A 12,682-nucleotide genomic window follows, 5' to 3' on the forward strand; every position below is an offset into this window, starting at 1 on the left:
CTAGAAAGCTGGTTAAAGAAGAGAGAACATGCCGTGCGGGGACAAGCCTCAACCAGGTCCTCAGGGCAGTGGACTCTGTGTGACTCCTGCACTGATGTACTGATGCTTTCTAACACTTCACAGTCTCAGCTGCAGCCCTTGGCCTGTCTATTTTTAACCTTCAACCAAACAGTGCTCCTGCATCAAGTTAGAGCAAAGGAGAAAGGTTGCCTGGAGGATGTGAGGGTGGTGGGATGTGAAATTGGTCCGTTGTTGTTTCCAGAATGATGAAGTGATGGAACATAAAGGGATGAGCAAAAAAAAAAAAAAAGAAAAAAGAAAAAAAAAAGAAAAAGGTTAGAGCTCAACTTCGAAGATCATGATATCTTTCGTTAACCCATGAAAGCTGATGCCGATGAGCAGCAGGTAGCGAGTGGGAAGATGTAAAGCTCTAGCTTCATCTTCCAGTCCTGAGATATACAATATCCCTATTCACCCCCGCCTTGTCACTAGTAAGATGTGGTGTGAGGCTTCGTTAGACATTTAATCTGTAGGTTATAAAACCCCTGCCACAAGACTAGAATATGTTCGAGGACACTACCTGCACCTACAGATAAAGTCCTGGAATGCCCTTAGTGTCGCTGAAGTTGGTGCAGAAGATGAGGAAGGAAGAATGCTTGATTCAGGTAATCAAGGGATTGTATCACACAAATACATCCTTGTCCAAAAATTAGTATGGATATTTGTCATTAGATGTTTGGTCTTGTATTGCATTTTTCTAACTCCTTTGAATGCACATGAATTGCTGTATAACAGCAACATTATGTCTCCCAGCCTTTGAAAGATTTTGAATTAATTAGTTTTAAGATAAATCTACTCAGGTTTATTTTCATTTGCTTTCTACTTTTGGGACTGACGGATATTCAGACTTTTCTCGACATCAAAAATGGCTAAACTCTTTCTTTCTTTTTTCTTTTCTTTTTTTCTTTTTTCTTTTTCCTTTTTTTTCTTTTTTTCTTTTTTTCTTTTTTTTTCTTTCCTTTTTTTTTAACATGAATTGCAAGCTTTCTTCTGTTTACCCAAGATTTCAGCTTGGAATAGCATCAGGTATTGCAATTCCTGTTAATTACAGGGGCCGTTGACTTTGTGATGGGGAGGAGAGGAAACAAAGCACATAGGTGTTCCTCCTCCGGAGGTAGACGGGAGCGAGCCACCTGCAGGCGACAGTGCTGGGACTTTGTCCGAAACAGGCATGCTATCAGCTTCAGAGGGATGTGATATTCTTATTTTACACTTTTTCCCCTGCATTACTTCCCCATTTTCATCTCATTGCACATCATAGCGTGGTTTTCTTTCTTCAGAGCAGATACAGCTATATTAATTTGTGAGTGATGGAGAGGTTAGTATATAATTTGTAAAGCGTTTTTGCTTCCATCCAGGTCAGTGATCCTCTCTAATATATGATCGTTGTATTATTGGACAATATTATTAAGATCTGTCTGGTTCTATTTTGAAAACACTTTCTGGCTTGTCCTTGGAATTTTTGTAATTCTGAGAGCTCACAAGTTAGGAAGGAAGCAGTGGAGGGTTGTTTCAAACACAGCGCAGTGGGAGTTTCTGGACCATGCCATTCGTCCCTCTGAGCTGATATTCTTTCTCTAGTGGCAAAGAGTATCAGATGATTCAGAGAAAGACAGTGACATTATTAATAATACATTTGACCAACCTCACAGTGCTGTATATGCATAGAAGGCAAATTGCTTCCTAACACTTGCAGTGATTTGCTAATCCCCTGAAGCTTAGTAATTTTATTAATTTTATCTCATGAGTATGCAAAAGGGCTGTTGGTTTTCTTAGAAGAAGGACAGCTTTCTGCGAAACTTCAAAACAGGCAGATCAATTCTTCGGCAAGGGTGGAATTCTCTGTTAAAAAGTGTATGGTTTTTTAAAAAAACATGCAGAATGGTTACTCTTCTCAGATACATTTTTCAAGCCACTGTCATGAAGTACTGCTCAATCTCTGTACAGCCCTACACTTCTCATTGCTTTCAAATCTAATGCTTTCTTTTTTTCTCTTTCCTGGGAGATGCATATAGCCTGTGCCTGTTGCTTTCAGAGCAATGGAAAGCCGATGGAGTTGGCTGAGGGTATACGGAGGTTTTCATTCGTGGATTGTCGATTTGAAGTGAGAGTAGGTTGGCAATGATCAGAAGTTGTTACCATCTGCTTGCTGTTTGGTAGACTGCATAATGAGTTTCTGAATCTCATCTTTTCCCAATGATGTCAGACCGTATCACAGAGAAGTATCTCTGTAGGCGTCTAACTCACCCCCTTGCTAGCTCTTTCTGAGGAGAATTAACTCTTTTTGTGCTACAGTCAGGCTTGAGGTGCCTTCTTGACCTTCCAGTTTTTGCTGCTCTCTGCTGTTCTCCCTGCAGATACCCTCCATCATTGCTTCGAAGACGTGTAAGCCCAGGCGTGACTTTGTCTGCAAGGCCAGTAGACATCCCGTACAGAAAGCATAAGTCTATGCTTAAGTTCTTGCTAATTTGGGCTTATGGTGCTCGGCACTTTCTAGAATTGGGCCCAATATTAGCAGTGCTATTGATAAGCCCTGTTTTGTGCCTTGAAGCATTTGCTGTTGGGTAGATACTATGGGATGCAGGGAGATAAGAGATAACTTAAAGGGATTTACTCTTGTAAACCACTTCTTCTGCAAATGTGGCAGCCTTGGAGGCTGCTGATTAGCCTTCCAGATTAGGACTTTCTTCAGGAGGCCTGTGAGGCTTAGAAATACACTGTAGGGAATGGTGTCGATGCTGGTCTGTTTTGGCCCTCTGAGAAGCTCATGAGCCCAACGAAGGTAGGGAGCATTGTGCAGCTGAAGTGGCCGCTTGCTTAGATGAGCCGCCCTGGTTGTTACAAATCCCTTGGTACTCTTCGTAATGTAGTGATTACTGCTGGCTGGATTCTAATTCACGTTCTCAACTGGCAGATTCGAATGGATTTGCTGTGCTCCTGTTCTTTATCTGCGCGTATCGCTACCTGAGAAGAGAACAAGCCACGGTTTTGCTCTTTGTCCCAAGTGCTGCAGTGCTGCACCGTAAGCTGTCGCGTTCTGGAGGTGGCTGCTGAGTGTTGCTGTGTTTGCGGTTTGGGAATAAACTGTTACAGGGTGCTTGTGTTAATCGCAGGAATGGCTGTTTCGCTTGCAGGCAGTGTGATTATTTCAGAAGATCTGGTAGGATGGGCAGGCTTTCATGTCAGTTCCAGAATGGCTTGAATGTCATTCATGCAAAATTTATTTAACAAACTTGAACAAAATCAGGTTTCTTGTTGAGCGTAGCAAGGTGTTAGATATGGCCCTCTGGGTTCCTTTATAGCTGCAAAAGTCCTAAGCTTAGCTTGTGGAGTACAGACTGCAGCCTTTCCCAAGAGCTACTGCATATTGGAGGGGATGGCCTGTGCCTTGCTTTGCAGCCTTGCTTTGTGGAGCACTGTACTGCAATGCTCCAGGTATCTAGGCATGTTCTCTGCATGACTGGGAACAGGATTTGGCCTCCTCTAGCCATGGCACTGTTGCTTGTGTTATTTATGTTGCAGTCACTCTTAAGAGCGCCGGTGATTAGACTAGGTATTTCTATTAAGTGCTGTACAAACGTGAGAAGACCGACCCTGCCCTCTGTGCTCTCCTGTACCCCTGCAAGGGCTTCACCTAGGAGCAAGGGGCTTCATCTTAGGTGGGCTTGTTTGTGTTGTGTCCCTGATTTAATCTGTTGCATCTACTAAAGGCTGTGCTGCAGGGGGATGTGAGGCCCTCAATGCTCTCTGGTCAATTAGTTCTGTAAAGCATTATTTATTACTATTATTTTTTTTTCAAAGTGGGTCAAGCTGTTTTGGCATTTCAGGCATTGATTCCTGGTTCTATTGCAGGCCTTGGTCCCTATGGCAACTGCAGAAAGCGTTCGTCATGGCTGTTCCTTGGGTCAGATTCAAACTGCTGGGACTGAGTGGCAGCAGCGAGAGTTTTGTGAGAGGCTGGGGAGGGGGGGGAAGGCGGCTGGGACAAAGCTGCAGCCTTGTGTTTTTTGTGCCTGTCCTCGCTGTAGTCGAGATGAATGCCTGAAATAACAGACTTGGCATGTCGCTCGTAGTGTGCACACCAGTGGAGTCCTCCGCGTGAGAAATACACAGCATCACCTGGTCATCAGAGAAGAAAAGGAGGAGTCAGACCTCTGGAGTTTGATCATCTCTGTGCCACTGACTTAACAGGTGGCCTCAGAAGGTGCCCTAGCAGCATCCCCCTCCCCCCTTATCTGTGTAAAGCTGATCGTCCATCCATGCATAACACAGTATGTCTGGATGGATTTGTTTTTTTAAAGCATGCTGGAGATGCCAAGTGATGGAAAATATGCAGGTAGGCCAGAGTCTGCTGCCAGAAATTCTGCTGGGAACTTGCAGGGCTCGTGCCAAAGCTACGGCAGCGTGGGCTGAGCCTGGACAAATGTGTCTGTGCCAGCTCTAAGCTAGTTAGTGCTGATGCTGCTAGCCAGGTAGCTGCAGCAGCTTGGGTTTCTCTGCTGTGCCTGAAAAAACCACCTGAGGAGCTGTTTAAGTCCTTTAGTGATTAGCTTTAATTGGCATCCATACCTGCATGCTGCTTAGCAGTATCTGAGCTAGACGTGTTAAAGCCAGTTTTAGTGCATGTCCGCAAGTTGCAGCGTGGATGTACTCAGAGCATGGAAATTGAGAAGGTATTTTCCATGTCTACATGCGAGTGAGCGTATTTCAGCTGCAGCCAGTATTAATGCGTTTATTACCATCCACAAGAGGAGTCTCCTTTCTGGTTGGATTACAACTTGGGTAAAAGAGTACCTTCTTAGCAAGTTTCATCTGAGTTTCACATGCACATGGTGCATCTGTGCCCAGATGTTGAACTGTTCTTTCTTTTATATGCTTTACTTTAGAGCCAGGCAAGAGTTTGTGCTCCTTCATAACTGTAACCTAAAAGCAAGCAGGAACCCTGATTAAATTTGTCTTGGTCTATTTAGGGTTGCTTGAAGCTGAAACTCAAAGTGAAACATGCAAGTTTGAATTCACATGAACTGAAAATGAGAAGGAGTTTGTGCATGAAAAACTCAGGTTTCGCAGAGCCATAGAAAAAATGAGTAAGTCTGTTCAAAGATGTTTTGTACAGTGATCAGTATCTCAGGAACATTGACTTCAAATTCTTGTCTTGCATTTCTGGGGACCTCTCAAAGAGATCGATTTATGTTGAACCAAGCACGCCGGAGCGAGATTTAGGAGATGTTTTGTAATGCCAGATGAACCCTTACTCAGCATAGACAGTAGCAGTGCAGCCCGTAATAACCGTAGGAATGGCTATTCAAACCCGTTTTGAATTCTGGAAGCATTTCTGATGAAGTTCCAGTTTCAACAGCATTTCCACAGCACGTTGTGTGCATAGTTGCTGGTTGTCTTTGGTGTTCCTAGATGCAGTTCAAACAGCAAGAGGCAGTGTGCTGGGTTGTTAAATGAGTTTATGCATCTTGAATTTAGCTTGGAAATGTGGCAGCAGGGAGGAGAAAGAGGTGAAATACTTGTTTTAACTGGATCATCTGAAAAGTCTGTGAAGAAACCTGATGCTTTTTTACATTTCAGTAAGCCAGAAGACCCCTGGTAATTTCACTGAATGTCACTTCATGATGCAGCTCATCTATTGCAGACAGGGCTGCCGGGAGACGGGTGCAGATCTGCTTTTGCGCAGTTATTCTTTTGTTTCAGATATAACCCAGAGGGATGAAACCTTGGATATGGCCACAGTTCTGTTACAGGTGTACTCAGGATTCAGAGTACCTGCGTATTGACCCGGCGAAGGGGGGACACAGAACACTGTTGGCGTATTAACATGTTAAGTGTGAACTGTGTAGAAACAAGCCAAAAAAGGATGGACTACACTATTAGGCTGGGCTTTGCACTGGAGCTAGTTTGGGGGCTACAGGGAGAACCTAAGCCTTGAACAAGTTCCTTTTTATCCTTCTATATCTATCTGATTCTTGATCTATTAAGGAGAAATATGTAATGGAGCGAAGCCTGTAGTTTACTGAATCTTTCTGCCTGCTTACAGAGTATCTTGCAAACCTGTTTTCTCCAGTTTGTTCATTGTTTGTATGAGTTTTCTTCCTTTGTATCTTTGAAATGTCTTTCAAGGTTTTTTTTGCAAAGTGTCATGTTAATGTTCTTGCAAGTTACAAGCTCATCATGTGTATGAGCATGAAAATTGATTTCTGTGCAGATTTGCACAAGCAACTTGCTGGGTGCTTTCTGGAAATTGTCTAATGAAAGTTTCATCACTTATTTGCTGAACTAGAAGGAGCAGACGGAAAGAGGACGCATTATGAGACCAGTTCATTCAAGACAAAAACAAACCAAAATAAACCTGATAGTGACTGGAGAAAATGTGTTGCATTATCTACCCGTATCTGCTAACAAATATTTGTAAAATGCTTTGGCATTCTCAGAGGAAAGAGGTGATAAAATACTAGTTTTATCTGAGAGTCCATGAAACCTCAGGCATATATTCAACTTTTCTGGATTCTCGGGCAAGAAAGGGCTCATTCTAGCTGCCTCAGTATGCATCCTGTTGATTGGAGCAAACTTCGATTTGATGTGTGTAAGCAGGCTGAAGTTGTAAATCTAAGACTTTGATTTTACTAGCTCCTTTAACTCAGTCCTCTGCAGTTGTAATTCCCTCATCCTTTTTCTTTTACCTGCTTTTCTCTCAAATGTGAGCTACCTTCTCATGCTCAGAATACAACAGGGTACCATAACAGCTCAGCATGTCAGAGCTGACCTGGAGTTCGCCTTTGGAGCAGCCCAGGTTCCGTGCTAACCTGCAGCCTGCAGAGCAGGGCAGTACCAGCTGGAAAAGCCTTCAAGACCTTTGGTCTGATCATAAAATAAACTTGACCACTGAAAGAAATTCATTCTTTAGTGTAAAATGGATCAAGTTTGTGGTGTTTTCAGGAGTCCGGCAGGAAAAAAAGGCAAGAGAAGTGGAGGAGCAGTAAGGAAATCTGAGTTCCTCTGTCCTGTACTGAGATTTGCGGCTCTGTTCTGTATAAATATGTTGTAACTGGCTTTCTGGTTGTAGGTGTTAGGGCATTCGCTGAAGATGTGGGATGAGAAGTTCCATTCCCCTGAATGTTTCATTAGTTCTCTAAAACTCAGAAAGGTCTTGCTTTTGCCCTGCTATGAAAGGGGAACTTTTTTCTTTTTTTTTTTTAATCATGAAAGCTTTTTTGTGAAGGGAAGATTTTTACATACCCTACTGTAACTGGTGTGAGAAGGGATGATTTGATACAGGGAAATCAGGACTGCACTGTCTGTCACTGGTATCAAATCCTCCTCCCCTGCCCCAGGGGTTTTGATGATCTTTAAGGGAGTATTTTCTAAGATATGGTTCCATTTCTGTGCATGCTGTGCAGAGCAGTTAACGCTTCCTGAAATAAAGAAGCGAAGGAGGGACAGGGCGGCACTGATCAAGACCACACCAACATGTCCCTCGTACCTGAGCACAAGTTTAGATTTTCTGAGCTCAGATCATCATTTTGAACCCTCAGAGCCTGCAGGAGAGGATGAGTTTGCTCTCTCATGAATTTCTGTGTGGGCAGATCACTTGAGGAGTGGGTGGAGAGAGGCAGTGATAGGCAGTTAACGTTATCTTTGCTAACAGTAAATGCTGTCTGCCTGTTGCCTGATCTCACTGTGGAGACAAGGGTTAAGGGTGGCATTAGGTCCATTAGGAAGCCAGATTTGGCCCATGTGCTAGTGGAGAAACCTACGGGTAACACTGCACCTCAAGCCGTGGCTATACAGTTCCTCTCTGTCTGAGCTGAAGGTTATTGACTCTGCTCTTTCTTTCTGCAGCACTGCCAGTAACTCAAACCGCAGCACGCCTGCCTGCTCCCCCATCCTGCGCAAACGGTCCCGGTCCCCAACACCACAGGACTCCCAAGGAGACGCCATGGTGGAGAAAGGCTCGGACCACTCGTCAGACAAATCCCCTTCCACACCGGAGCAGGGTGTACAGCGGAGCTGTTCCTCTCAGTCAGGCCGCAGCGGGGCCAAGAACTCCAAGGTGAGGAGCGAGCGACTTATCTCAAAATGTGTGCACATCCCCTGCTCTAAACTCTCTAATGTTGTACACTGGCATTGTCCTGTGCCTTTTTTTCTCTAACTGCCCTCCTCCTTTCCCCATCACACTTCTGAAAAACTGGGAGCCATTTGAATGGGTCAGACTTTAGGACAGCTCTATCATCCTCTTAGTGAACTCGGTTCATGAGTTGCTGATGGCTTGTACTGCAGCTCCCGAATGGCTTTTGTAAGCAAAACTTTTTGCAGTCAAGGCCCTTTCTCCTTAGGAGGATCTGTGATTTTGAGCAAGACCTTGAAAATCAACTGCTGCAATTACTCTTTATCAGCTGGATCTTGAAGGGTCATAGAACAAATTCAGACAGCCATTGAAGGGCCCATGCATTTCTCCGGTCCTGTCTAAGTCCTACATTGAGATTCAGATGGCATTGAATCCTTTTGCCAGTCCTCTGCACCTTGGCAACTTTCTTTTATGAGTGTTGGCATGTTCCATGCAAGCCTTGGCCAGAATAGATGATTCTTTCCCTAAAATAGGTATCATGTCTTCTGACTGCAATAGAACCAATAGCAGCTTTGCCTTGCTGTACAAAAATGCACGAGGAAGCGGGTTTCGGCTTGGTCTTTTTTGTAGGCAGTGGGACCTGCTGAAACACACACAAGGGGCTTGGGAACCAAATTGAACCTTTGACTATAACCCTCACATCAGCTGCTTCATGTAAGATAGTTAGCTGTCAGGAGCATTTGTAGTTTTCCAGCTTTGTGTAGTGAAATGTTTCAGTGTGAATAACTTCACTGTGTCATAGGTGACTGCATAGCATTACTCTAATGGCTTCTGTGAAACGAGTTGGCGGATCCTCTGCCCAACTTATTTTTGGATTGTGTCATGCTCACAAAAGTCCCTATCTGCACCCTGTTTGTTGTCACTGTCAGCAGAGGAAACAGGATTCACTGGGCCACAGAGGCTGAATTCATCTCTCACCGCTGAAGGGAGTGTGTGGGTGGGTATGTGTTCAAAAGGAGGGACAAAGAGTTTCTAGATGATCACACGTTACGGTGCCACCAGGCTCTTTCAGGTTGGCTGTCTGCAGTTTGTCCCTAAGAGAAGCCATGCAGGTGGGAGGTGGCCAGGATGCAGAGCACGTTATGTTTACAGCCACACTGTGGGACATTTGTCAGGGGGACGGACTCCTTGCTAAGGGGGTGTTACAGTGGTGACTTGCGTTACTGTGGCGCATAAAGTGCTGTGACTCAAAGCTGTGGGCACGCAGTTCTGCCAACACAGTGACTACCAAAGCTGGACGTTAATTCTTGGAGCTTTCTGCAAGGAGGAGGGGGATATAACACTTCTGATCGGGCTTGTGGGTTTTCCTTCTCTCAATTTGTGAGGCAATTTCTTTTTTTCTTAATTTCTCTCTTTTCATTCCTGCATGCTTTCTCTCCGATTAAGTCACACAAGCGCCTCTCCAAAGTAAGCCTTCTTTTTTCTCTCCTGTGCCCCACTGTCAAATTGTCTCCTCACTCAGAAACCCTCCCCGTGGCACTGAGCCGTGACCCGACTAAGGCATTCTCCTGGTGCGGCTGAGAGAATGTCAGCGACAGCTCACCCCGCTGCCTGTAGCTGTGAAGCTGGTTTCACTTAGGTCACTGGAATCTCAATATTTGCTCACATGGTATGAGCACTGGCCTGTTCATCACACTCCTTCAATGACTTGCGAGTAATTTCAGGCTACATTTTAAGATTTGCTGTTTCTCTCCCTTAAGCAGAGCTGCTGTCTTTGCAGAGAAAGATCTGCTGGCTTTGCTAGGCTGTACGGCACTATAATCCCTTCTCTTTCACCTCTTCACGCTTTATGCCTTTTAGAGATGGGAGTTGTTCACTGTACCTTCCTGCCTGCTTTTTTTATGATGAATAATAGATCTGTGGCCATTGATCTCGGTTTCCTGCCCCAACATGTTCCCCTGTGTGATGTAAATATTAGAGATTGGTGATTTCAAATGAACCCAGCTTACACCCGTTAGAACAGACCTGTCCCTAATGAATTGTGAGAATTCATGGGCTCGCTCTGAAAGGTTACGAGTGGAAAATCCCTCTGTGGGTGCTTGGACTGGAGATTAGCTCATGTGAGATTTGATCTCAAATCTCTTTGCTGCCCGCAGAAGAACGTAACAGTCAGAAATGCTGGTGGGGTGTTTGTTGGACAAAGTGCAAGGCTGTTGACATCTCCACATGTACCGGGGTAAAGTTAAAAGCAGAATGGCTTGCATAGCATCATAATCCACTGAATCCATGTCCTGGCCTTTCCCCAGTGGATGCCTTGGATTAAATTCTGGGAAGTTCCTGGTAAGCAGAGACGTTTACAGTACTGGTTTACCGTTCCTCCTTGATCATAACACTCCTTGTAGCCATCCTTGCCTTGCATGATTCCTGGTATCTGCTGGAAACTCCCTGATGCCTTTCTTTAGACAGGTTGTCTTTTGCGCATGGTGACTGTTGTCTGGATGCTACGAATGAGGATAGTGGGACTGATGTCTCAGGTGAGGTGTGAAGCAGGTTCTCAGGAAAATGCAGGTGTGGAGTCCTGAAAGGACTGCCGGTGAGTGGAGGCGTGTGGGTCAGGACAAGTCACGGCTGGGCTGCGGTAGGCCAGGGACGCTTTGACTAAGATACGGAGAGATTTGTTAGCAGAAGGGCTGGTGGGAAGAGCATTGGTGGAGAGATGTATGTGTTAAGCGTGTTCGTGGTAGTAATATGCTGTGCTTGCAGCCAGCCGCTTGCTTTTTTGAGAGAAAGAGTACTTTAAAATAATCAGCAAAATAAGAGCAAAGCGAACTTGAGAGGAAGCCAGGTGTACGGAGAGGGGAGCCGCAGGCACGTCCTCCAAAGGCTGCGAGCCCGAGCCCCTGCTCCGCTCCCTGGGGCCGGGGCGCGGGGTGGGCACGCCGCAGTGCGGCTTTCCGTGGCACAGGTGAGATATCTGAGGCCCATAGGCCCCCAGATCCCCCCCCAACACAGATGGTGTCTGTTCAGGATGGAGAGATTACAAACAAAGAACTGAAAGGCAAAGCTTTTAAAATCTCCTTTCTCAGCCTCTTCTCCTCTCCTCATCTCCTCACCCCCTTCTGCAAGAATAAAATAATGATGTGATTTCCCAACCTGTCTCGCTGATGAAAGGGAACAGCTTGAGCCCATGAGTTTGATGCTGTGTTTGTACAGTTGCTGACAGTTCTGCTTGAAGTCCCTTGCCCTCTTTTGTCTGTTCTGTTAATTGTCATACTGCAGTGTTGCCATCAGAGGGAGCGCTTCACCGGGAGTGTTTAAGCACTGGGTTACGTGTAGGAAATTGTATCTGGAGCTTGCTTTTCCATGCTTTCCACCAGGCTGCCATGCAATGAACCACCTATGGGCCTGCATCAGCCTTAGGCTCTTAGTGGCTAACAAAGCTGCTTCTGAAACAGCTTTCTGAACTCAGGAACAAAGTTTTCTGCTTGCAGCTAAAAATGGATTCTGTATTTTTAACTTTTCTGCTCTTGCCCATGGGGTAAAAGTATTTTCCTCTCCATTGTAAATCCTTCAGAATCTTCCCTCTGTCTATAGCTAGTTATGAATGCTGAGGATAAAAAAGACCTATATCAGGTTGGGAGAAAACACGAATTTTGATGTACTTTAGGACAGTTTAGGTTTGAAGGGATTCTTGAAGGTCTCCAGTCCAACCTCCTGCTCTCTAAGCAAGGCTAATGCCAAAAGATTAGGTTGCTCAGAGTCTTTTCCAGACACAATTTGAAAATCTCCAAGGCTGGAGATTGCACAGCCTCACTGAGCCCCTCCTCCAGTGCTTAACCGCTCCTGTTGTGAACAGTTTTTTTTCCTTCTATCCAGACAGAATTTCCCTTACTGCAGCTTATGACTGTTGCATCTCATCCTTTCACTTTGCAATTAAGAGAAAAATTTGGCTCTGTCTTTGCTTTTACCCTTCCCATTGTGTGGTAAAATCCCTCTTTAGGTAGATAGTGAGATTCTAGTTGTTTTGGATCCATTTCCACCAATTTCTTTGAGTTTCTTGGCCATGGGGGTTTTCAGAAGCCAGATGAATAGCTTAGATCTTAGAGGTACTTGGATTAAGAGTAAGGATCTGCCCTGACCATGGGACATGTGATTCACTTGGCAGTGTTTCCATTGCCCTGGAAGCAGTAGTACAGAGGAGTGAGTTATGATCCTGCTCCCAGTAATGCTAGAAGGTGAAACTTCTGTTGGCATCAAGCTACCAGGCAGCATTTCATGTACAATGTGATCCACTGCTTCCCATCCGCACTGGAAAGCTGTAATCTTCCAAAGCAGTGTATGCAAATCTGTGGTCATTACCGTATGAAGAGTTAGAGGCAGCTCTGTATTATTTGAAGCCTCTGTGACCCCCCCCCACACACACCCCCCGTTTCTCTCCTTCCTCAGGGTGTCCTAAGAGAAGTTTTTGCAAGTTAGCGCCACTGTGTAACTATGAATTCTGTTGTCTGCCCCTGCAGTATCGTCTCTGCAAATCAGTGACATCTTTTC

General features: G+C 45.0%; 1 protein-coding gene across 5 annotated transcripts in view; it reads left to right on the forward strand.

The window, feature by feature from the left end:
• LOC134150518 (protein Aster-B) overlaps positions 1 to 12,682 on the forward strand; it is a 68,124-nt gene that overhangs the window by 19,977 nt on the left and 35,465 nt on the right. For all 5 annotated transcript variants that reach the window (XM_062594512.1, XM_062594513.1, XM_062594514.1 and 2 more), the window contains exon 2: positions 7,909 to 8,119. In XM_062594512.1, coding sequence (XP_062450496.1) covers positions 7,909 to 8,119 — 211 coding nt within the window. The remainder of the gene's footprint in view (positions 1 to 7,908; positions 8,120 to 12,682) is intronic.

This window comes from Rhea pennata, chromosome 24, assembly GCF_028389875.1.
Source record: "Rhea pennata isolate bPtePen1 chromosome 24, bPtePen1.pri, whole genome shotgun sequence".
Taxonomy (NCBI): Eukaryota; Metazoa; Chordata; class Aves; order Rheiformes; family Rheidae; genus Rhea; species Rhea pennata.